The following is a 27,687-nucleotide window of genomic DNA, read 5'->3' on the forward strand; positions in this document are numbered from 1 at the left end:
TTGGGAACTCAAGAGCATGTAGCAATGCGTGTTGCGGGCTGAGATGTGATTTCCGGCTTATAACATTAGAAAAAAGAAAGGAAAAGAGGAAAGACAGATCAAATTCAAGACACAACAATTCCAACAGAATTGGCCATTTTTAAATGTCGCTTTTGCATTCTGAATCTAGACGTTTTCGTGTCATCCAAAACATGCCCCCGATGAAATATACTTCCAAAGTTTGCAAGTGGCCGCTGAGATCCAATTATCTACAGTTTGATAGTTGCAGAAAAAAGGCACCCGAAAACATTTATTGTGTCAGAACTCGAAGAAGCAAAAAAACAGAGCGTACTTAATTCTACAGAGAAACGGAAATCAAAGACGTTTAAGGTACCTGCATTGGTTGTGGAGGAAAACAATTTCATTTCAGGATAATTTAGAAATAAATTTAGAAATTAAGAAATTTAGCATGGAATTTAGAAAAAGGAAAATGAAGTTAAATAGTAAAGCTGAAAACTTTTGCGATGAATTTTTGAAATTACATGTTACGGTTTGAGTAAAAAATTAAAATGATTGGCACACATGCTGCGTCACAAAAATATCAAAGATTGAAGGTATTCGCTCCATACCGCAGTAATACAAACTTCAATACTATTTGAAAAGAAACACTTTAAAACTTGCTGAACAAAGTTCCATTCCATATTACTATAATCAAAGATAGGGGGTGATACTAGCACATATACTTATCCACAGAAATTTCAAAGTTCGCAGGTATCTGCTGCGATCAAGAGACTCGGTAGAGTCTCGGGACAAGTACATTGACAGCCCTGTCGTCTGCTGGCCTGAGGCTCTCGCCGAGACTATCTTTTCTCTGAATAAAACGATTCGCGGTGGTGGGGGTAAAACTGGCATGTCATTTTCTGGCATTGCGGAGCTCAAGAGATGTTTTGTTAAGCGAAAATTAGTTTGGAGACTAAATTTCAAAATATCTTTCGAATGAGCCCGAAACCAACACGATCAGTAGCGTAATTGCTGAGAAAAAACTTTGCCCAGGCTCAAGATTATGCAAAAGTTACTAACACATTTAGAAATTTGACATGTCTGTATATAATACCATCAAAGGCCTCATGTCCCTCGGTCTAACTTCGCGGCGGTGTCGCGGACTGACGTCACATGCCGAGAGCTCGAAAGTCACCAGCCGAAGTTTCACGTCATGTTGACGTTTGGGGTTATGATGTTACGAAGTGCGTGCGGGATAACTAAAAATAATTTTCGTCATCTAACGAAGTGCATATTACTATTTATTTCGTTAAATTTTGTGATATACTAAACCAGTATCAAAGCGGCCGCGTAAATGTAGTCTGTGATATGTGTGCGAAAAAGGATATAAAAAATGCGCGATGCATATGTCAACGAAAACTTCAAGATTTCATGATTTTGTTCGACTGGAAATAAGCGTTAACTAAAATAATCTTTCAATTAAAACAGAGTGCGAGAAATATTGTCCAGTGTAAATATATCGTCAGTAGGCTAGGTTATATATATGAAGGCGTCAGATTATATATATGAATAAATACAACAAAAACACACAGAACTGTTAGAATGATGTTGTAAACTTTAATTGAATAAATGTTTTCTAATTTATTTCTCATGTTTCCCATATTTTGCTTCATATTCAGTTTGGCTCTGCCCTCTCCGATCCTTGTTTTCACTCCATCGGTTTGCAGCGGATCGATACATATCATTAATTAATTGCTTAATATGTGTCCTATGATTTTCTACTATTTCTTCATGCTGATTGTAGTAACGTGATTCAAGAGGTTTCCAGCTATGATCATCAATCTCACATTTTGTACATCAGATTCTCAAAACAGTTTCTGGTCTTGATATAAGTGTAGTTATTCTTTTTTCACCTGGTCTGTCGAGTAACAAATTTTGAAACTTATTCCAAAAAGTCTTTGGATGCTTTGTTTGCTGATCATATGAAAAGTCGAATCTTTGGAATGCAGTAGGCAAACACAAATTTTGACAACAATACTTATGAAATGACATGTATGTTGAGTATTCCCACTTTGCAAACTACAAATGTGGAATAATTAGTGAAAAGATTCATTACACTAAGTCTACAGTTGCTCCGTTTTGGATGCGATCAAATATATTGCCTGGTAACATCCATGAGAACATACAGAATTTCTGAATACAATGTTCGCTATGTCATTTCAACGTAACATCATGACTTTTGCCAACTTTTCTCTATAATACTATAGATTTGGATTATTGAAATACAGCAAAAATCTGCGAATTATAAAATTCATATACTGTGCCACTCATTTTACTTTTTAAAACTAACTGTAACATATATATGAAGTAAAAAACTCATCGCAGAAGTCTTCAGTTGCTCATTTATCGATAGATTTTAAATTGCTGTCTTCAAAATTTATTGCGCAGATATATTGAATCGCAGCAGATACCTGCGCACTCTGAAATTTCTGTGCATAAATATGTGTGTTAAGTATCACCCCCTATCTTTGATTATGAGAATGAGTAATAGAACTTGGTATAGCAAGTTTTAAAGTATTTCTTTTTAAATACTATTGAAGTTTGTATTACTGCGGTATGAAGCGAATACCTCCAAACTTTCATATTTTTGTGTCGCAGCATGTGTGCCAATCATTTATATTTTTTACTCCAACCGTAACATGTAATCTCAAAAATTCATCACAAACGTCTTCAGCTTTTCTAAATTCCTAAATTTTCCGTTTTCTATTTTATTCTGAGTTTTTAAACTTTTAAATTCATTCCTGAATTCTCCTGAAATTGTTTTTCTCCAAAACCAATGCAGATACCTTAAACGTCTTTGAATTCCGTTGCTCCTGTTGAATTAAGTACGCTCAGTTTTTTTTGCTTCTTTGAATTCTGACATAATAAATGTTTCCGGGTGCCTTTTTTCAGCAACTATCAAACTGTAGATAATTGGATCTCAGCGGTCACTTGCAAACTTTGGAAATATATTTCATCGGGGACACGTTTTGAATGACACGAAAATGTCTAGATTCAGAATGCAAAAGCAACATTTAAAAAGGGCCAATTCCGTTGGATTTGTTGTGTCTTGAATTTGATCTATCTTTCCTCTTTTCCTTTATTTTTCCTAACGTTATCAGCCGAAAATCATATCTCGGCCCGCAACACGCATTGCTCCATGCTCTTGAGTTCCCAATGGACGAAACATATTAGAAGACAAGGAGAAAAATCACCAAAGTCCAAGAATAAACCTCTATCGAAATATTTTCAGTATAATGTCGACGAAAAATAGATCTTTTTTCGTGAAAACCAACGTTATACGCCGAAAATTATAAACAATTCATAGATATTTAAACTAAAATCTTATAGTCATCTGAACATAAATAAGGATCTTTTGAGAAAAAAGACATGATATCAAACCATAAACTTCCCCTAGGGAAAAAAAAGGTTGGGACAAGTACATTGATGGTCCCTCGTTTGCTGATAATTCCACCCATAAAAAAAAACTTTAAACAAATTTTTTTTTTAATTGTAAAAAAAAATTATTTCATAAAAAAAAATACAGAACAATTCGAAAAAAATTTTACAAATCTTGAAAAAACGTTATGTTAAAAAAAAACTAATCTGCATCTATTTTTTAAAGTGTCAAAAGAATCAAATACCAAGTAAAAAATAATAAACCGAAAAATCGCGCTTGAAATCATTTTGGAAAGCGATGCCTCATTCTTCTTATGAGATTCGAACAGCTAAATCAACTGAAAAAAATTCCATCTAATTTCCGTGCGGCATTAAAATTTATTATATTAATTCGAGGCCAAGTATTTTCTAATGAATTGAAAAAAGTTACCATTTGAATTACGTGCAGCACTAAAATTTATGATATCAATCGGTGGACAAGTATTTTATTAGTAACTCCAAATTTTGACATTATTGAATTGTTCTAAGAAGCTTTCAAATCCAAAAGAATCACTTGCAAGCTAGTCATTTCTTACTCTATGGTGGCAGAGACTTATAAGAAAATCGATTCTTCTCAGACTTTCAGGATCCTCTGGTATTATTCACAAAATTCGACGTCGATTGGATCGATACAAATTATGTTTAAATATGTGTTAAAAGTACTTGTCCGGCCCATCACTTTCCGTTTAAATTGTTTATCCAAATAATAGTCAGAGCTTGTCTAGAACTGATGGATCACAAGCATTCATGCAGAGGGAATTGAAAGAATTATCTTCAAGTAATTTTTACTTAATTGCACTAATTTAATAAAAAACGGAAAAAAATTATTCCGCAATATAGAAGGGATATTATTGTGCATCGATAAATGAAAAAAATTGTACATAATGTATATGTTCAAGCTTCCAAAATAACTCTGCAGTTTACATTCGATGCGGGCAATTTTTACTTCCCACTTATTCTTCCAGCGAACGAGTTCCATTCGGAATAAGAACTAACCTATACTATTATTAAAAACATAAAATTAATAATGAATCGCATTTCAACAAACTTTTAACGAGATTCTGCCGTGCCATTTCGTTTTTTTATGATTGATTCTTTATTGAATGAATAGTGATGGGCCGGACAAGTACTTTTAACACATATTTAAACATAATTTGTATCGATCCAATCGACGTCGAATTTTGTGAATAATACCAGAGGATCCTGAAAGTCTGAGAAGAATCGATTTTCTTATAAGTCTCTGTCACCATAGAGTAAGAAATGACTAGCTTGCATGTGATTCTTTTGGATTTGAAAGCTTCTTAGAACAATTCAATAATGTCAAAATTTGGAGTTACTAATAAAATACTTGTCCACCGATTGATATCATAAATTTTAGTGCTGCACGTAATTCAAATGGTAACTTTTTTCAATTCATTAGAAAATACTTGGCCTCGAATTAATATAATAAATTTTAATGCCGCACGTAAATTAGATGGAATTTTTTTCAGTTGATTTAGCTGTTCGAATCTCATAAGAAGAATGAGGCATCGCTTTCCAAAATGATTTCAAGCGCGATTTTTCGGTTTATTATTTTTTACTTGGTATTTGATTCTTTTGACACTTTAAAAAATAGATGCAGATTAGTTTTTTTTTAACATAACGTTTTTTCCAGATTTGTAAAATTTTTTTCGAATTGTTCTGTATTTTTTTTTTATGAAATAATTTTTTTTTACAATTAAAAAAAAAATTTGTTTAAAGTTTTTTATATGGGTGGAATTATCAGCAAACGAGGGACCATCAATGTACTTGTCCCAACCTTTTTTTTCCCTAGGTTCAATGTATCTGCGCAATTAGTTTGGAAGACAGCAATTTCAAATCCATCCATAAATGAGCAACTGAAGACTTTTCTAATGAATTTTTCACTTCATATTTATGTTACGGTGAGAGTCAAAAAGTAAAATGAATGGCACAGTATATAAATTTTATAGTTTGCAGATTTTTGCTGTATTTCAGTGATCCAAATATATAGTATTATAGTGAAAGGGTGTTAGAAGTCATGATGTTACATTAAAATGACATAGCGCACATAACATTCAGAAATTCTGTAGGTTCCCATGATGTGGGCAGGCATTATACTCAATCGCATCCAAAACTGAGCAACTGTAGACTTATCGTAATGAATGTTTTCACCAATAATTCCACATTTGCAGTTTGCAGAATAGGAATACTCAACATACACGTTATTTCATTCAATACAAGTATTGTTGTCAAAATTTGTGTTTGCCTACCGCATTCTGAAGATTTAACTTTTCATATTATCAGCAAAAAAAGCATCCAAAGACTTTTTAGAACAAATTTCAAAATTTATTACTCGACAGGCCAGATGGAAAAAGTATAACTACACTTATATCAACACCAGAAACTGTTTTGAGAATCTGATATACAAAATGTGCGAATAATGATCATTGTCGGAAACCACTTAAATCAGCTTACCACAATCAGCATGAAGAAATGGTAGAAAATTAAAGGACACATATTAGGCAACCAATTAATAATATGTATCGATCCGCTGCAAACCGATGAAGTTAAAACAAGGATCGGAAATAGCAGAACCAGACTCAATAGGACGCAAAATATGGAAATATTCAAAAATAATGATGACACAAAAAATAAATTAGAAAACATTTATTCGATTGGAGTTTCTCACATTATATATACTAACAGTTCCGTGTGTTCTTGTTTTATTAATTATCAACCATAATATTTCAGATCGCAAAAAGAAAATTTGACGTTATAAGTTGACGAACATTTTTTCTTACAACTTCCAGATCTATTTTTGATAAACTGATTTGCCTTATTTATATTATTCATTAACTATGCGAACGTTTGTTACATATGTCCCGCACTTCGTAACGTCAAACCCCGGCCGGTTCGTTACCACACAGCTATCAAAAGGAACTCGTATATATAACCTACATAATTACACATGATATAGAATCACGCAACTGACGATATATTTACACTGAACAATATTCCGCGCACTCTGGTTTAATTGAAAGATTATCTTAGTTGACATTTATTTCCAATCGAATGAAATAATGAAATCTTGAAAAGTTTCATTGACATATGCATCGCGCATTTTTTATATTTTTTATTTGCAAACACAGATCACAGTCTACATTTACGCGGCCGCTTTTATACCAGTTTAGTATACCACAAGTTTTAACAAAATAAATATTAACCACTTTTCACTAACCATTTTCATTTATTAATTAGAGTCCGCACACAACAGCACTTTGGGGATCATAACCTCACCTGTCAAAATGACGTTCAGTATGAAAACAAGTCTCGGGTGGTTTCGGATGTGCGTATCGATGTATTGATATCGTATAACCTATTTACAAATCATATATAAGTTAAACTTATTTTCAGTCAAACGAATTAATGAAATCTTAAAAAGTTTCGTCGACATGCACCGCGTATTTTTTTATTTTATTCTTTTTTACACACGTCGGATCACAGACTACATTTACGCGACTGGCTTTTATACCGGTTTAGTTTAGCATTTCACAGGTTTTAGTACTATGCACTTCGTTAGATGACGAAAGTTTTCTTTATTTATCCCACACGCATTCCATAATGTCAAAACTCCGTTTGTTTATACGATGATCGAAAACTGACACATGATTTATATATATATATAATATTCACGGAGTCTGAGCGCGATCGAGGTAAGACATAAAAGTTAGAAGGCCTAAAATGGCGAACAGGCATTCTGTATAACGCATATATAGATATACAGAATGCCTGTTCGCTATTTTAGACCTTCTAACTCTTGAGCCCCACTCGCGGTCGGCCTAGCAGCTGGAGGAGCCGACATCGTTGAGCCAATCAGAATGCGTAGAGGCACAACTCTACTACCACTAACTACGTCAAAACGCGTATACGTATACGTCGAACTCGTGATGTGTCAGTAACTTTTGCATAATCTTGAGCCCGTGCAAAGTTTTTTCTCAGCAAATACGCCACCGAGAATGCTGATTTTGGGCTCATTCGACAGAGAACTTCTTAATTAGCTTAAAGTTCAATTTTCAAAGCCGTACATAACTAATGAGCTTCGCAATTAAAGAAAATCACATGCCAATTTTACCCCCACCACCGCGAATCGTTTTATTCAGAGAAAGTATAGTCTCGGCGAGAGCCTCGGGCCAGCAGACGACAGGGCTGTCAATGTACTTGTCCCGAGACTCTACCGAGTCTCTTGATTTTTCGTCCAAATTGTAATGAAAATATTTCGTCACAGGTCTGTCCTTCGACTTTGGCAATTTTTTTCTTCGTACTGTAATGTATTTTGTCAATTAGGAACCAAAGAGCACGGTCGAAAGCGGGTTGGAGGCCAGGATATGATTTTCGGCTTATAACGTTGGTTTTTACGAAAAAAAGACCTATTTTTCGTCAAAATTGTACTGGACATATTTCGTCACAGGTCTATCCTCGGACTTTGTCGATTTTTTCCCTTGTACTCTAATATGTTTTGTCAATTAGGAACTCAAGAGCATGGCCGCAAACGGGTTGGAGGCCGGGATATGATTTTCGGCTTATAGCGTAGGTTTCCACGAAAAAAGACCTATTTTTCGTAAAAATGGAACTGGAAATATTTCGCCACAGGTCTGTTCTTGGACTTTGGCGATTTTTTTCCTTGTACTCTAATATGTTTTGTCAATCAGGAATACAAGAGATGCGGGCTGAGATATGATTTCCAGCTTATAACGTTAGTGAAAAGAAAGGAAAAGAGAAAAGATAGATCAAATTCAAGACACAACAAATCCAACAGAATTGGCCATCTTTAAATGTCGCTTTTGCATTCTGAATCTAGACGTTTTCGTGTCATCCAAAGCATGCCCCCGATGAAATATATTTCCAAAGTTTGCAAGTGGCCGCTGATATCCAATTATCTAAAGCTTGATAGTTGCAGAAAAAAGGCACCTGGAAACATTTATTGTCAGAACTCAAAGAAACAGAAAAAACTGAGCCTACTTAATTCAAAAGAGCAACGGAAATCAAAAACGTTTAAGGTACCTGCATTGGTTGTGGAGGAAAACAATTTCATTTTAGGATAATTTAGAAACAAATTTAGAAATTCACAAATTTAGCATGGAATTTAGAAAAAGGAAAATTAAGTTAAATAGTAAAGATGAAAACTTTTGTGATCAATTTTTGAAATTACATGTTACGGTTGGAGTAAAAAATTTAAATGATTGGCACACATGCTGCGACACAAAAATATCAAAGTTTGAAGGTATTCGCTCCATACCGCAGTAATACAAACTTCAATACTATTTGAAAAGAAACGGTTTATAACTTGCTGAATCAAGTTCCATTACATATTACTATAATCAAAGATAGGAGGTAATACTTAGCACATATATTTATCCACAGAAATTTCAAATCCATCCATAAATGAGCAACTGAAGACTTTTCTAATGAACTTTTCACTTCATATTTATGTCACAGTGAGAGTCAAAAAGTAAAATGAATGCCAAAGTATATAAATTTTATAGTTTGCAGATTTTTGCTGTATTTCAATGATCCAAATCTATATAGTATTATAGTGAAAGGGTGTTAGAAGTCATGATGTTACATTAAAATGACATAGCACACATAACATTCAGAAATTCTGTAGGTTTCCATGATGTTGGCAGGCATTATACTCAATCGCATCCAAAACTGAGCAACTGTAGACTTATCGTAATGAATGTTTTCACCAATAATTCCACATTTACAGTTTGCAGAATGGGAATACTCAACATACACGTTATTTCATAAGTATTGTTGTCAAAATTTGTGTTTGCCTACCGCATTCCGAAAATTTAACTTTTCATATTATCAGCAAAAAAAGTATCCAAAGACTTTTTGGAACACGTTTCAAAATTTATTACTCGACAGACCAGGTGGAAAAAGTATAACTACACTTATATCAACACCAGAAACTGTTTTGAGAATCTGATATACAAAATGTGCGATTGATGATCATAGTCGGAAACCACTTGAATCACGTTACCACAATCAGCATGAAGAAATAGTAGAAAATTAAAGGACACATATTAGGCAACCAATTAATAATATGTATCGATCCGTTCGCCGTCCCCGCACAATTGGTGAAATTGACGTAATCCGTATGAGCAATGAACGCAATTCATTTTCAAGCTACGTGTAATATTTTTCACGACAGAACGAAGACTGATATCAGTTTCTGTTACTTCAATTCTTTTGAAAATATTCATGTGAGGTAAAATTGCTATGAGCGTGTGAGTGCGGAAATCAAAACAAACTTCGTCGTTCGACATTATTACCTTATTTTAATTCTACAAGACCATAGCTTTCGTCGGAAAACAAACAGACCGGGGTGCGTGTGCCTGTGCATGCGTGCGTATGTGCGTGCATGCGTGCGTGCGAGCGTGTGTGGCGCGTGCACCTGTCCTGTTGTGAACTCTAAAATATTCAAATATACCCTATTTCGTCATATTTTTTCAACACCTTCAAAACCCCATAACACATGGTTTTTATGGAAACTATTAGCCGGCCCCGACAAAATATCATCAATGGTAACTAATCGGAGCCGTCTATGCTAAAAAAAATGTCTTCCCTTGATTTTCGAAAAAGTAGGCAAACTGAACTGAAAGTAGCCAGAAAGTCTGTATAAAATTTGAAACAAATCGGCAGTTTACCAGCTTTTCAGAAGTCTCCCCAAAAAAACGATTTTTTTCCGACTGGGTTCGATAGCTTTGTTACTTTGTCAGAAATTCACATAACTATTTAAAAAATTAAGTTGAAAATTGATTTCCTGCAATGAGCTAGTTTAATAGAGCTTCCTTTGATTTTAACAATTTTCATCAATTTATTTATGTTTTTACAGCTGAACGATACGACTTCATTATCACCACGGATAAGAAATCTCGTAATTACTGGATCCAAGCTCGCGGGCTCGGTGAGTGCGCGGACAGAGAAATTCAACAACTCGGAATTCTCCGTTATATTTCTACTACCAAGCATACTAAATCGAACAAGCGACCAACATACGAGAAGGGTATTAAGTTTGGACTTGTAAGTCTGGAGAGACTCATGAATGCATTGAACTATGCGAAAAATAACTAAGTTTTCACCACACATGCGCCGAAAGTTCAACTTTTCGAAATCGGAAGGTTGAATTTTCGGTGCATGTGTAGTGAAAAATAGTATACACTCCACGGGAATGAAATTAGATCACCTCAAACCGCGGGCAGAACCTCGCTATCGGCTCGGGTGACAATTCTGCCCGCGGTTTGAAGTAGTTTACTTTCCCTCCCTAGGCGTTCAATATACTATTTTTTTCTTTTTGATTTAATAAGACTATTCATGACATGACTTTTTATAAATTCATAAATTTTTTCTCTTCGGTTTCAGGTTCTCAATCAGTTGAACGTTCAATGCAATGACGCGAATTCTTCTCCACATACGTTATGTGTTAGTAACCTGAGAAATGCCCGACCTATAGATTCGAATATTATCAAGGCGGAGCCCGATGTTCGATTATATATGCCCATAAACTTTTACGATTACTCACAAGATGTTGCTTTTGAATCTGGGCAATATCGGCGGTTTTTAGGTATGAAGTTTTGTTTAGCAAAAGGTACTCTACGACCTCTAAAAACGTCAGAGCGACCACGTCCACATGGTACTTATAAATATAGAATATTGCGCAAACTGCTCAAAAGCGGGTACCGCGCAGGAGACGTTGCTGGTAACAATGCCGTGAGGGCCCTGGCCGTTCTTCCACTACCACCTATGTCGATCGATATTCAGCTTATAGTGGGGAACTTACGTTTTGAGAGTTTACGCGTTTAGGGGTTGCAGTGTAAATGTGTTTCATGCTTAAGTAAATAGATGATAGGATATAGTTATAGATGAATTTAATTCGTAGAATAATGAAGAAGCTTCCTTTAAATGTTGTTTAAAGCCTTTGCGATGGCGAAATAAACCTTGGAAGCCATCTCAGTCTAGAAACCCTACGATGCGCCCATTAATAATATTGGTATTGGTTAGTATTCCAACCACATGCGTCCTCCGAAGGGTTGAAGGCCAAGCAATGTAGCTTTAAAATTACTAGATTTTGACCAAAAGTACTCGAATACCGCTATTGCCATCACGCGTGAAATAGCCTCCAGATTTTGAATGCACTGTTTTCCACTGAAGTTTGTCATTTTTTTCGTTTTGTGATCAATTTAGTTTTGAATCCGTCATATAATAACACTGGCACACAAAAAAAACTGCTCAGTACCTAGAACCGGACCCATCTGTTTCTACGTATTTTGGCCCGCTGAATTCGAATCCGGGGTCAGGTAGGCAAATATACCACCCAAATTTTTAGTAAATTCCAAAAACCGCAAAAATGGCGGAAAATTGCAGATAAAAACATGATAACAGTTGTCTTTGATCTTACCCGGGGTTTTTTTTTTATGTAGATTGATGCGCTGAATCTGAATCTGAGGTCAGATTGGTTGATACATCCCCAAAATTTTGAGTACATTTCACAAAACCGAAAAAATAGCGGTTTTTTGAAAAAAGTGCTCAATACCTAGAACCGGACCCATCAGTCTCTACGTATTTTGGCGAGCTGAATCCGAATCCGGGGTCAGATTGGCCAATATACCTCCAAAATTTTAAGTAAATTCCAAAAAACCGCAAAAATGGCGGAAAATCGCTGTTAACAGCATGATAAAAGTTGTCTGCGACTTTAATCGGGGGTGTTTTTTATGAAATTTGATGTGCTAAATTTGAATCTGCAGTTCGATTGGCTGATATACCCGAAAATTTTTGAGTAAACTGCAATAATCGCTAAAAATGGATCAAAATCGGGAGCATGGGTAAAGGAAAGGTTTTATTGATCTATATCGAGTACGCTCTTTTTGTATTTTGATTCGCTGAAACCGAAACTGGGCATCTATTTAACTCGTACATCTCCGAAATATTTCTTTCATGGAAAAAACCGACTAAAATTAATTTTTACGAATTTCGAGCAGCTCAATCCGAATCCAGTAGCTAGTAGTCTCGATCATACATACTTCGGTCGAAGATCGTTAAAAATAACAAAAAAATAGCAAAAAAAAACGTCAAAAGATAATTTTTTGAATGTTTTATACATGCATGATTCATCTTAAACTGTACACAAAAAAAAGATTTGTATATTCAGTATACAATAAACTAGAAACTGGGGAAAATTATATAAAAAACTTGAATCGCAGGCATGATTAAAAATCCTTGTATGAAGTTTACATCGGTATTATAATAGTAGACTGGAATGCGAACTGAATACCACATACAGTTTATGGTCGGTGTAAGACAATGTTGACACAATGGAATAAGTCCAGAAAGCAAGAGTCCCTGCAATTCACAAAACCTATGATACGGTCTGCACCGATAGGTCAAGAGATTTGCTATTTTTGTATGACCGACATTACTGGTTTCATGAAAAATTCCAGAAGTAAAATTGTATATGCCAATGTTCCCAGTGCAGAAACCAGCAAAAATAAATTCAAAGATAATTCAAACCGAACATATGCAAAAACGACCAGTAGAGACTCTTCATTGATTCGTCAAAAAGAAGTCTCAAATCCGTTCCACTCCACAACAGAAACATAGAGGGTGTCCCATTTTAATCTTACACCTGACTTTTCTCGGAAAATATTGCTCGGATCAAATATTGTGTGGAACAAAACTTTTAGGGGTTGAAGGGGGACGTATGATAAAAATTGGTTTGTGGATCCAAAATTCAAAATAGCGGCGTTAGAATGGCCGACATGTTTTTTTCGAATGGAAACATAACTTTTTTTTATCACCAGAAAATTTTTCAGCGCAAAACCAAAAACTTTTGTTGAAAAATTTTTTTGATTAAGTTCATATTTTTCAAGTAAGAACATCATTTTCAACTATTTTAGAGGTATCCAGGATGTACCGCGAAGAGATCTTTAACGTACCAAGTGCAAGTGCGTTTGCGTGTAAGGAGCATATCAACGATTTCGTTGGGACTGAAATCAGCCATTGTTGCTAATTTTCAGAATTTTCCTCTAATTTAAGAACTTTTAAAATTTTCGAGAATAAAGAATTTTTCTCTGATTTCAGAACCTTTACAAATGTTTGATTTCGTCTCTTGCTAATGGCTGCGGAGTCAGAAGATAAACGTTTCAATCAATTTTTCATCCGTGGGTGATCACAATGACTTCTAAAATAAAAAATTCTTCTCTGATTCAAAACTCTAAAGTAAGAGAACTACGCAAAGTCAGACTACGTCAGTACTACCAATGATGTTTTCTTTAATCTCTTACAAAGTGAATTTACCTTTAATCGTAAGCGAGGCTTACGCTTAAAGATAAGTACACGCAAGCGAGGCTTACGCTTAAAGATAAGTTCACGTAAGCGAGACTTACGCCTACTTTTGAGTTGTAAATCAGAGAAGAATTTTTTATTTTAGAAGTCATTGTGATCGCCCACGGATGAAAAATTAATTGAAACGTTTATCTTCTGACTCCGCAGCCATTAGCAAGAGACGAAATCAAACATTTGTAAAGGTTCTGAAATCAGAGAAAAATTCTTGATTCTCGAAATTTTTAAAAGTTCTTAAATTAGAGGAAAATTCTGAAAATTAGCAACAATGGCTGATTTCAGTCCCAACGAAATCGTTGATATGCTCCTTATTTTAGGGAGGTGTCGGGGCAATTACTTCCGAGCTGAAAATTTGTATCGACGTGAATATCCTGATCGTCGTCACCCATCACGGCAGACAATCCGAACCCTTGAGCAGCGAGCGAGGGCAGGTCGGATGATCCGCCACCGTCGACATTTCCCAAACGTCAATAATTTTGGTGGATTGCGTGAAGCCCGAAACATGGCTATTTTAGCCATGATAGCAATTGATCCTCATTTGAGTGCCAAAGTGATCTCGGAACGACTGGGGTTTCCCAAATCGACAGTGCACCGTGTATTGAGAGATGCGAAACTTCACCCGTACCGACTACAATTCCACCAAGACACTCCTAATCCAGATCCGTTGCGAAGGGTGGCGTTTTGTCGGTGGGCGTTGAGACAAATCGAGCGATCCAGGGACTTTTTTCGATACGTTATGTTCAGTGATGAATCCACTTTCAACAACCGTGGTCAAGTGAACCGATGGAACTTTCGGTATTGGCCTGATCAGAATCCACATTGGTTGAGACAGATCGATAACCAGCATCGATGGAGTTTGAACGTATGGTGTGGTATTGTGAACGGGCAATTAATAAACCCCCATTTTTTCGAGGGAAATGTGAACTCTGTCCGTTACCTTGATTTTCTACAAAATGAACTGCCTCTTTTGCTAGAAGATCTGGATTTGGAAACACGTCAACAGATGTGGTTTCAGCAAGACGGTGCACCCGCTCACTGGGCTCATGTTGTTCGAAATCATCTGGATACAACATTTGGTCAACGGTGGATTGGTCGAGACGGTCCTGTAAATTGGCCTCCAAGGTCACCAGATCTTACGTCTCCTGATTTCTCTTTGTGGGGGTACTTAAAAGACGCTGTCTACCGTCAAGCTCCAACAACACGAGAGAACATGAAGGAGCGGATAAGAGCTGCCTGCCGTGCGATCCCGAGAGATGTTCTCCTACGCACAGTTGATGATTTTGAGAGAAGAGTTCAGGCATGTTTAAACATGAATGGAGGGATCTTTGAACATCTCTAGGGAGTGATCAGAGTACACTCACAAGGAGGGTTTGGAGTCCGAAAATACTGCGGTAGTGACGAACCGCAGAGACCTAATCCTTGTGAGCTCGTACCTATGGGCTGTGACCGATTTTTCAAGTGCCACAAAATCAAATTCTTCCGCTCATACTATTTTATGTTTTCGAGAACAGTTCTTATTCTCGTGGGCGCCAGCCACCGAAGTGACATAGTATGATCGGAGGGAAATGATGATTTGCCGGCTTGGCTTGCAGCGGAATGGGCGGGGTGAACGGGAGAATAACTGGCAAAACCAAAAATTGTTAAATGGATGATATCTTAATTATTATTTAACAATCACTTTTCAAAATTACAATAATCAAATCTCGATGAGAATTTACCGGGAGGACCGCAAAATAAAGACGGGAGAAAAAGTCGCGAACTCGCACTACAATCTTCACACACAATCGATCGGGATCCTACACTCACTATAAATTATGCCGAGCTCGTTCTTTTCTGTCACGGATCTACTCGTGGTCAGACAATTATTTAAGACGGAAAATTCAATGACAAATAATTACGGGACGAATGAAATTACTGAGCCCCCGATATTCGGTTACTCAGCCGAGCTATTACCTGTCACACGCGTTCGCAATCCCGATCCACTCATTCCTTCTCACTCACACTTCTACGCTTCTTCCCGACTCTTTCCCACGACTTTTCTCGAACTATTATTACACTAAATTTTGAGATTTCCGAGTATGGCTACGCAACTAAGAATTTATCCAACTTTACTTTTCTATCCCGAGTTATCAGAACGCGGGTTACAGGGAAAATGAAAGCCGACTTTATACGGGGTAGAACCGCCGCCGTGACACGTTTACTCGAGACTTCAAATTACTAGAACGGGCAAAATCACAAAATAAAATGTGATGAAATGATATCAATTATCCCACGGGAAAATTCGATTCGAATAAGAGTCCACCGACCGAAACGAGTAACGAAAGGTTGGACTTACGGCGTGTGTGACTGATTCCCCAAGATCGCACGTCTGGTCCGCTCGATACTCCCCGAAAATCTGAGGATATCGATCCTCGTTACATAGCGCGTTATCGCCCCTCTTTCCCCAATTTTCCACTGTCCAGTAACAGGTGCGTCGCATCTATTCTCTCTAACGGGCCTTAGACGGGGCCCTGAATTTTCGCGGGAACATTTATTTATCTCTCGATGTTACAAAAAAAAATAACCCCTGGCCCAAGAATATCGATGATTACAATATGAGCAACGACAAAAGAGTAATTGTTTCGAGTCACATTTTTAATTACGGGATAAAAATCCTCCAACTTTATAGGGTCTGACGCCCCTTTTAACGGGACTCCCCTGCGCAATATCGATGTAGATCACTTCTCGATCGTTGGAAATTTCGAATTTCTCGGACCTTCGGGAACGTTCTACAGTGACCACCCTGTTTGTGTGTGTGTCGGTGTGGTGTAATTGTGTTGATGCGTACGAGCCCTGCTCGAAGTATGCCGACGTTAGATGTTTTCGTCCTTCTTCGAATCTTTCCCTTGTTCCATTTCTCATGGGAAGACGGCCAAACGCATGAGTCCTGCTCGAAATACATTGTCAACGACGATTGGCCTTCCTCCTAATTCGGATTCGACTCTCCCGATTTACATGGAATAATTAAATCGACAAATAAATCAAATATTCTTTTTCTCTTAACGAGGTCCCACAGAAATCTTTGCGGAATCGTTGCGTGGCCGAAGCATCGAACGAAACGGACGGGAGGACATTTGTGTCATCTCTTAATTTTCGTTCATCTTCTTTAGTCAAAATAAAAAAATCGTCACAGGGCATAAAGGCATTGCATGCCCCTCTTTTTAAAAAAAGTTGAAAAATAAAATGAAAATAAAAAACACACACACATACACCTCCACGTATGTACGCATATGCAGACGCACACGCAAACGCACTTGCACTTGGTACGTTAAAGATCTCTTCGCGGTGCATCCTGGATACCTCTAAAATAGTTGAAAATGATGTTCTCACTTAAAAAATATCAACTTAATCAAAAAATTTTTCCAACCAAAGTTGTTGGTTTTGCGCTGAAAAATTTTTTGGTGATGAAAAAAAGTTACGTTTCCATTCGAAAAAAACATGTTGGCCATTTTAACGCCGCCATTTTGAATTTTGGATCCACAAACCATATTTTATCAAACGTCCCCCTTCAACCCCTAAAAGTTTTGTTCCACACAATATTTGATACGAGCAATATTTTCCGAGAAAAGTCAGGTGTAAGATTAAAATGGGACACCCTGTATATGCTCCTATTCGAGTATATACAGCAGTTTATCTCTTGATTTAGAAGTATTTATGGTGCAATCTAACCTTGCTTGATGGAAATAGTGTTGCGTAGAAGCAACATACGGTCCGAGAGGGTCAAGGTCGAAGACAACTTTTATCATGTTATTAACAGCAATTTTCCGCCATTTTTGCGGTTTTTTGGAATTTACTAAAAATTTTGTATATTTATTGGCCAATCTGACCCCGGATTCGAATTCAGCGGGCCAAAATACGTAGAAATGATGGGTCCGGTTCTAGGTACTGACAAGGTACTTTAGTGTCCGCCTCCGATTTTGATAATTTTCTTCTATGTTATAGTCCATCCAAAAATAAGAGACACGTATTTTTTTTTATCGGCCGCAAGTTATTTTCAAGGGGTGAAATCAACCCTCAAAGTTCGGCGTGTTTTGCGTCTGGTAGAGTGTTTCATACAGAAGCACTCAACCGATCGGAACGAAACCAATTGCAAAACGTTTGGCATGTCAAATAACCCATATTACATGTCCATCTTCTTATGCACCCTTACGGCAAAGGGGTGAACCACCCCCGAATGTTCAGAATTTTTTCGTATAACAAAAACTTACAATCCGATTTTAATAAAACAAACGCCATTTTGCAGAGCAAAAAAATAAAATAGAACGAAAAGTAACACTTCTCACGTAAAGCATGTCAAAGTATTCGATTCTCTATACGATTATGATGTCAGCCAATGAATATGTGAAATAAATATTATTCAACATATAAGTCGATACGCAATGATAAAGGAACCATATGAATTGAATGTCAACATTTCGATGCCCAAAGTGAAATTCAAGATTTTAGGACTGGTTTACCCTCTGAATTTTTTTGATCCGAGGAAAACCAAAAAACACGTCCATTTTATTTTTTTTTGCTCTGCAAAATGGCATTTCTTTTATTAAAATCGGATTGTAAGTTTTTATTATACGAAAAATTTTAAGGGGTGAAATCAACCCTCACAGTTCGGCATGTTTTGCGTCTAGTAGAGTGTTTCATATAGAAGCACTCAACAGATCGAAACGAAACCAATTGCAAAATGTTCGGCTTGTCAAATAACCCATATGACATGTCCAACTTCTTATGCACCCTTACGGCAAAGGGGTGAACCACCCCGAATATTCAGAATTTTTTCGTTTTACAAAAATTTACTATCTGATTTTAATAAAGCAAATGCCATTTTGCAGAGCAAAAAAAAATAAAATCGACGTGTTTTCGGGTTTTCCTCAGATCAAAAAAATTAAGGGGGTAAAACACCCTTAAAATGTCAAATTTTGTTTTGAGCACTGGCCCCTTCCAATTTTAGTATTCTTTTCATAGAATGTAGCTTATCAAAAAATAAGAAATACGTATTCTTTTTTATCGGCCGAAAGTTTTTTTTAAGGGGTGAAATCAACTCCCAAAGTTGGGCATGTTTGGCATCTGGTAGAGTGTTTCATATGGAAGCACTCAACCTATCGAAACAAAACCCATTGCAAAATGTTCTGCATGTCAAATAACCTATATGACATGTCCAACTTCTTATGCACCCTTACTGCAAAGGGGTGAACCACCCCCGAATATTCAGATTTTTTTCGTATAATAAAAACTTACAATCCGATTTTAATAAAAGAAATGCCATTTTGCAGAGCAAAATGGCATCTCCGATTTTGATCTAATTTATATACTTAGGGAAAAGAGGTTGGGACAAGTGCATTGATGGTCCCTTTTATGATATCCATCAGTGGACAAGCATTTTATTAGTGACTCCAGATTTTGACATTATTAAATTGTTCTAAGAACCTTTTAAATCCAAAAAAATCCCATGAAAGCTAAATGGCGGCAGAGACTTATAAGAAAATCAATTCTTCTCAGACCTTCAGGATCTTGTGGTATTATTTACAAATTTCGATGTCGATTGGATCGATACAAATTATATTTAAATATGTGTTAGAAGAACTTGTCCGGCCCATCACTTTCCATTCAAATGAAAATCAATCATAAAAAAACAACATTGCACGCCAAGTTTATGTGTTATGTTGACAATGAATTTGTGCAGTACATCGTATAGATACAATGCATACACTTGTACGCGTATTTGTGCTTTTCTTCATAAAAGGTTCTTGTATCGTATTGTGTAAAATGTATCAAGTTTATAACCTGAGCTAGCATAAAGCAGATGATGATCTCTGAATAATTGCAGAATCATTCTAGAAACGTTTGTTGCTCTGTGACGCTTGCTGGAAAATTCTCCTGAAGAAGTGAGTGATTAGGGCTAAAAGTGTACACGAATGAATTCCACAGGAACCTTAATTCATTCACTGTACTTGGCTACGTTAGGAAATGATCTCATTTTTTTTATTTCCAAAATTCTGAATTCCTACAGGAAACGTAATTTATTCATTTTATATTAGGGTGTGTCATTTCAGGGCAACATTTTTTTTCAGGTGCTCACTCAAAAATCTTCAGTTTATACATAAAAAAAAAAATTGTCGCGAAAGGAGAACGCTGTTGAAAAATATTTAGAGGTTCATCATCGGCCTTATAGTTTTCCCATTTAAATAACATTGAAAATGTGCATCCTTTCATTGGTATTGGTATTTCTCAGTCCGATTTCATATCGTGGGGTTGTGTGGGTGAGTTTTTGTAGAAAATTGAATTGGCTAAAAAAAAAGTCCTCTGACAGGAAACGTCCAAGTCAACTGTTTCCGAACTATTACTATTCAAAACGAATTTTAGATGAAAACATGTGTTTAAATCTACTTCTCGACTGATTTTTAAAGATATCGTAAATGAAAATTTTATATGAAACCTTTCACGACTGACGTGAGCTCAAGATATATTTTACGCATAAATGTTCTAGGAAATTTTTCCATAGCCATAGAATTTTCTTTTAATACCTTTTGTGATGTTAAGAACATTGAATACACGGTCTTGTAATTTTGTTTTAATCAAAATTTTTAATTTCCAATTCAGATAATTTGTTATCAGAACATTCGGAATATTCGGTAATTTGTTTTCAGTTCATTTTTTCGATTTAATTCCGATTAGATAGTGAATGTTTTTTCTCGTATTTTTTGCGGACATTGTCGAGAAAAAAAGCAGTGGTTGCTGCTACTATATCTGTCATGATCATCAAAACATGTGATTCTTATGGTGTAAATGACCACGTGTTATTTAAAAGTAACTAACAATCGTGGTAAAAATCCTCACAATGATCAGATAATGCAAGTAACTTTATAAGTAACTTGTTTTGGATATGAAAAATATGGAATACTCTATCATATCCATGTTGGAATAAACCTTACTGAATTTTACCATCCATATTGCAATTAATATCTCGACACTCACCTTTCGATCGAAATTATGATTACGTTTACACAGCCCCCTTACTCCGGTTTAGTTATATCAATATAGATATACAAAATGCATATCTATCTTTATATATAAATATACCCGTCTGTATATACAAAACCGGAATAAGAGGGCCGTGTTAACGTAGTCAATAACTGCTGTTACCATGCTATGTCTTTTTTAATGTCTGCTGTGCTGCCGTGCTACGTTTTGAAGTTGTCGTCAGATTTCCAAACATCAACAAACAATTTCAACAACCAATCATAACATCTGAAAATAGATGTCGTCAGATTCAACCAATCAGAAACTCGATAGCATCAAAGTGCCTTTGATGGAGTTATAATATACAGACACATAAATTCTTGAAAGTTTGGTAACTTTTGCATAACCTTGAGCCCGTACAAAGTTTTTTCTTAGCAATTACGCCACCGATCATGCTGATTTTGGATGGAATCGAAAGAGAATTTATTAATTAGTTCAATTTTAAACTGAACATTAAACTAATAATAAATCGGATTTCAATAAATTTTTAATCGGATGCTGCCGTACAATTTCGTTTGTTTATGATTGATTTTTATTTGAATGAATAGTAATGGGCCGGACAAGTACTTTCAATTCATATTTAAACATAATTTGTATCGATCCAATCGACGTCGAATATTGTAAATAATATCAGCAGCTCCTGAAAGTCTGAAAAGAATCGATTTTCTTATAATCCTCTGCCACCATAGAGTAAGAAATGACTAGCTTGCATGTGATTTTTTTGGATTTAAAAGCTTCTTAGAACAATTTAATAATGTCACAATCTGGAGTTACTCATAAATTACTTGTCCTTCGATTAATATCATAAATTTTAGTGCTGCACATAACTCAAATGATAACTTTTTCAATTGATCAGAAAATACTTGGCCTCGAATTGATATAATAAATTTTAATGCTGCACGTAAATTAGATGGATTTTTTAAAAATTGATTTAGCTGTTCGAATAAAATAAGAAGAATGAGGCATCGGTTTCCAAAATGATTTCAAGCGCGACTTTTCGGTTTTTTATTTTTTACTTGTTATTTGATACTTTTGACACTTGAAAAAATAGATACAGAATAGTTTTTTTTTTAAACATAATGTTTTGTCAAGATTTGTGAAATTTTTTTCGAATTGTTCTGTATTTTTTTTTATAAAATGACTTTTTTCACAATTTGTTAAAAAATTTTTTTTTAAAGTTGGAATTATCAGCAAACGAGGGACCATCAATGTACTTGTCCCAACCTTTTTTTTCCTAGGGGAAGTTTATGGTTTTATATCACGTCTTTTTTCTCAAAAGTTCCTTATTTATGTTCAGTTGACTATAGGATTTTAGTTTGATTTTCTATGGATTATTTATGATTTTCGGCTTATAACGCTAGTTTCCACGAAAAAGGACCTATTTTGCGTCAAAATGTTACTAGAAATGTTTCATCACAGGTCTGTCCTTGGACTTTGGCAATTTTTTTCTTCGTACTTTTATATTTTGTCAATTAGGAAACAAAGGGCACGGTCGAAAGCGGGTTGGAGGCCGGGATATGATTTTCGGCTTATAACGTTGGTTTCCACGAAAAAAGACCTAAATTTCGTCAAAATTGTACTGGAAATATTTTGTCACAGATCTGTTCTTGGACTTTGGCGATTCTTCCCCTTGTCTTCTAATATGTTTTGTCCAATGGGAACTCAACAACATGTAGCAATACGTGTTGCGGGCTGAGATATGATTTCCGGCTTATAACGTTAGAAAAAAAAAAGGAAAAGAGGAAAGACAGATCAAATTCAAGACACAACAAATCCAACAGAATTGGCCATTTTTAAATGGCGCTTTTGCATTCTGACTCTAGACGTTTTCGTGTCATCCAAAACATGCCCCCGATGAAATATATTTCCAAAGTTTGCAAGTGGCCGCTGAGATGCAATTATCTACAGTTTGATAGTTGCAGGAAAAAGGCACCCGAAAACATTTATTATGTCAGAACTGAAAGAAGCAAAAAAAACTGAGCGTACTTAATTCAACAGAGCAACGGAATTCAAAGACATTTAAGGTACCTGCATTGGTTGTGGAGGAAAACAATTTTATTTCAGGATAATTTCGAAATAAATTTAGAAATTCAGAAATTTAGCATGGAATTTAGAAAAAGGAAAATTAAGTTAAATAATAAAGATGAAAGCTTTTGTGATCAATTTTTGCAATTACATGTTACGGTTGAAGTAAAAAATTAAAATGATTGGCACACATGCTGCGAAACAAAAATATCAAAGTTTGAAGGTATTCGCTCCATACCGCAGTAATACAAACTTCAATACTATTTGAAAAGAAACACTTTAAAACTTGCTGAATCAATTTCCATTACATATTTCCAAAGCATTAAATAACAAGTAAAACATAAAAAACCGAAACATCACGCTTGAAATAATTTTGAAAACCGATGCCTCATTCTTCTTATTTTATTCGAACAGCTAAATCAATTTAAAAAATTCCATCTAATTTAAGTGCAGCATTAAAATTTATTATATCAATTCGAGGCCTAGTATTTTCTAATCAATTACATACGGTTACCATTTGAATTACATGCAGCATTAAAATTTATGATATCAATCGAAGGACAAGTAATTTATGAGTAACTCCAAATTTCAACATTATGGAATTGTTCTTAGAAGCTTTTAAATCCAAAAAAATCACATGCAAGCTAGCCATTTCTTACTCTATGGTGGCAGAGACTTGGAAGAGAATCGATTCTCTTCAGGCTTTCAGGAGCTTCTGATATTATTCACAATATTCGACGTCGATTGGATCGATACAAATTATGATTAAATATTATTTAAAAGTACTTGTCCGGCCCATCACTTTCGATTAAAATTGTTTGTTCAAATACAAATCAGGGCTTTTGTAGAACTGATGGAGCACAAATATTCATGCAGAGGGAATTTAGAGACTTATCTTCAAGTAATTTTCCCTTAATTGCACTAATTTAATAAGGATGGAAACGAATTGTCCTGTAATATACAAGGGATGTTATTGTGCATCTAGAAATAAAAAATATTTTGCACATTAAATATGTTGAAGCTTCCAAAATAACTCCCCAGTTTGTATTGCAATAACGGTAGTTTTTACTTCTCACTTCTTCCAGCGAACGAATTTCATTCGGCATACCTAACCTATACTATTATTAATAACATTAAACTAATAATAAATCTCATTTCAATAAATTTTCAATCGGATTCTGCCGTACAGTTTCGTTTTTTTATGATTGATTTTTATTTGAATGAATAGTGATGGGCCGGACAAGTACTTTTAACTCATATTTAAACATAATTTGTATCGATCCAATCGACGTCGAATATTGTGAATATTATCAGAAGCTCCTGAAAGTCTGAGAAGAATCGATTTTCTTATAAGTCTCTGCCACCATAGAGTAAGAAATGATTAGCTTGCATGTGATTTTTTTTGGATTTAAAAGCTTCTTAGAACAATTCCATAATGTTGAAATTTGGAGTTACTCATAAATTACTTGTCCTTCGATTGATATCATAAATTTTAGTGCTGCACGTAACTGAAATGGTAAGTTTTTTCAATTTTTTTCAATTTATTAGAAAATACTTGGCCTCGAATTGACATAATAAAATTTAATGCTGCACGTAAATTAGATGGAATTTTTTTAAATTGATTTAGCTGTTCGAATCAAATAAGAAGAATGAGGCATCGGTTTCTAAAATGATTTCAAGCACGATTTTTCGGTTTTTTATTTTTTACTCGTTATTTGATACTTTTGACGCTTTAAAAAATAGACACAGATTAGTTTTTTTTAAGATAATGTTTTTTAAAGATTTGTGAAATTTTTTTCGAATTGTTCCGTATTTTTTTTAGATTTTTTTTATGGATGGAATTATCAGCGAACGACGGACCATCAGTGTACTTGTCCCAACCTTTTTTTTCCTAGGGAAAGTTTATGGTTTGATATCACGTCTTCTTTCTCAAATGTTTCTTATTTATGTTCAGTTGACTATAGGATTTTAGTTTAAATTTCTATGAATTATTTATGAATTTTGGCTTATAACGTTGGTTTTCACGAAAAAAGACCTATTTTTCTTCAAAATAGTACTGAAATTATTTCGTCACAGGTCTGTCCTTGGACTTTGGCAATTTTTTTCTTCGTATTCTAATATGTTTTGTCAGTTAGAAACCCAAGAGTACGGTCGCAAGCAGGTTGGAGGCAGAGATATGTTTCTCGGCTTCTAACGTTGGATTCCACGAAAAAAGACTGATACCGCACAATCAGTATACTAGTGAAGAATATTATACACGAATGCTGTGGGATTGTAGATATTTGATATTTTCTTATGGTTCGAAATCATTTTCGTTGTGTGATTTAAGAAGTTTTGTTTACATTTTTTGTGGCATAATGCGAAAACGGGCGATCATCAATGTAATTGTCCAAATTTTTTTTCTCCGAAAGAGGATTTTTACGGCTTGATATCAAATCTTTTTTCTGTGGCAGTTCTAAATGACAAAAATATTCTCAAATAAAATTTTCTAAAGTTCTCCAATGTTTCTATTATGATATTTAAAAATAATTTTTCCGATGATTTTCTTTAAGTTTTGTGCAATTTATAACAGTTTGATATTTTTCAAATGTTTGAAGTGATACCCTCAATTTTTCAACAATTTTGATCGTATCCATAATTTTGTAGGATTAAAATCATATTCCGTAAGATTTTTCAATATTTTGTATCATTTTAGAATTTTCCCCCGTCATTTATAAATTTTGTTTCCAATTGTTTTGATGAAATGATTGTGAATAAAGAAAATATGAAGATTTTTCAATGAAACGAATTTTTTGATTGATTTTCCTTAAAATTTGACAGAAGGAGAAAGAAAAAAATATATATAATGTACACCAAGTCCACCAGAATTCGCAATTTTCACATGTTTGTTGAATTCTAATGCTAGCAATTTTTATTTCAATAAAAAACGTGCTTGGAAGGACTTTTTGAAGCAATCTTTTCCATTCGTAGTATCATACCCAGAGATAAAAGTTGACGCACCCACGTTGATGCACAAAATTTTCAAACTCTGCATGTAGCCACCAAGGTTCAACCGGACAAAAGAAAAAGTATGAAGTGCGTCAAGACCAACAGAATTGCTCACTTTTTAATATGAGCATTGCATTTTGAAAACATAACTTCTTATGCCATTCATAAACAGGCCATTGCTGAATTTTTGTAACATTCATCATTATTTTTTATTATTGATGACTATTTATAATCTATATCCAAATCCTATAATTCATGTATAATTTTTATTTTTTGTAGATATCCATATTCCATAATTAAAAATAGGAAATACTAATACCTGGCATGCATGTCAATACACAGAATTTTTCAAATTTGCAAGTATCCGCTGCGATTTATTCATCTAAATTTTGATACAGACTTAAAAAATTACCACCGATTCATAAAATTTATTATGCCAAAACTAAAAGGAAAAAAGACAGCGCACTTGAAAGTGAACAGAACTCATAATTGTTTCATGTATCTTCGTTCATATATTACAGGTGTAACCAAAAAGTGAAAAGATTGGCACACCTACCGCTTCACAGAAATATCAAAGTTCATAGGTATTCGCTGCATACCAGTAATACAAACTTTGGTGCTATGGGGCAAAACACTTCAAAATTACCTGAACCACATTTTTGAAACTTTCTATGGCATATTCAAGAAATAAAGTGACAGATACGCTGCATGTTGAAATAAATCAAATAGTGTAATTTAGTATGTCTCCATGGTTATACACAGACAAAATATTTGATCACATCCAAAAATGATCAGGCGTAGACTCACACACATGAATTTTCCAATCCATAATATACATGTTGCTTCATCATGTTGTCAAACTTAAGAGGTGTTCATTGCATTTCAAAGATACAAATTTTGATATCACGAAAAATAAGCAACCAATAACTTATTGAAATAAATTTCCAAATTCATCATGCAATAATTCAAGTGAATATCTATGTATTTACATGGCCCAAAGATTTTTTAAAACTCGGGTTTATAAACAAGCCATCATGAAAACTTTTTGTTATGAATTTTCCAATCTATAGAAATCAATATGAGGGAATAGAAATACGAATGTCACTCGAATTTTCTAGAGAATGAATAGAAATTGGTATGGATATACTGTAAGCTAAGGAGATGGAAAAAAGGGCCCAATTTGAAACAAATAATTTGAATTAATAGTGACGGGCCGGACAAGTACTTTAACACATATTTAAACATAATTTGTACCGATCTAAAATCGACGTCGAATATTGTGAATAATACCAGGGGATCTTGAAAGTCTGAGAACAATCGATTTTCTTCCAAGTCCCTGCCACCATAGAGCACACGAAATACCTTTGATGTGCTTTTTTTTGGATTTAAACGCTTCTAGAAATAATTTTATAATGTTAAAACTCGATATTACCAATAAAACGCTTGTTCTCCAATTAATATAATAAATTTTAGTACTACACGTAACTCTAATGGTAACTTTTTTGATTCATAAGAACTTTCTCAATTTCCTGATGGTACCCGTAAGAATAAAAACCCTATGTGACACTCATGTAGTTCAAAACACGAATGCACGATGATTTATAAGAAGTTGTTCGATCTGTTCTCTCGAACCTTGCTTCAAATGAGCAATTCATTACTAAAGGTTATAAGAAAAAACCATTTCAAACGCAATGAATAAAAAAATGAATCTGTTAAACCATGGTAATGCGTGAAAAACGTTTGGTTCAAAGGAACAAAACGTGG

The 27,687-nt window shown here is 34.9% G+C and overlaps 1 protein-coding gene across 4 annotated transcripts in view; it reads left to right on the plus strand.

The window, feature by feature from the left end:
* LOC122407504 (laccase-2-like) overlaps window positions 1-27,687 on the plus strand; it is a 577,870-nt gene that overhangs the window by 238,899 nt on the left and 311,284 nt on the right. For all 4 annotated transcript variants that reach the window (XM_043413765.1, XM_043413764.1, XM_043413766.1 and 1 more), the window contains exons 4-5: window positions 10,355-10,542; window positions 10,882-11,083. In XM_043413765.1, the coding sequence (XP_043269700.1) occupies window positions 10,355-10,542; window positions 10,882-11,083 (390 nt within the window). The remainder of the gene's footprint in view (window positions 1-10,354; window positions 10,543-10,881; window positions 11,084-27,687) is intronic.

The sequence above is a fragment of the Venturia canescens genome, chromosome 3, assembly GCF_019457755.1.
Source record: "Venturia canescens isolate UGA chromosome 3, ASM1945775v1, whole genome shotgun sequence".
Taxonomy (NCBI): Eukaryota; Metazoa; Arthropoda; class Insecta; order Hymenoptera; family Ichneumonidae; genus Venturia; species Venturia canescens.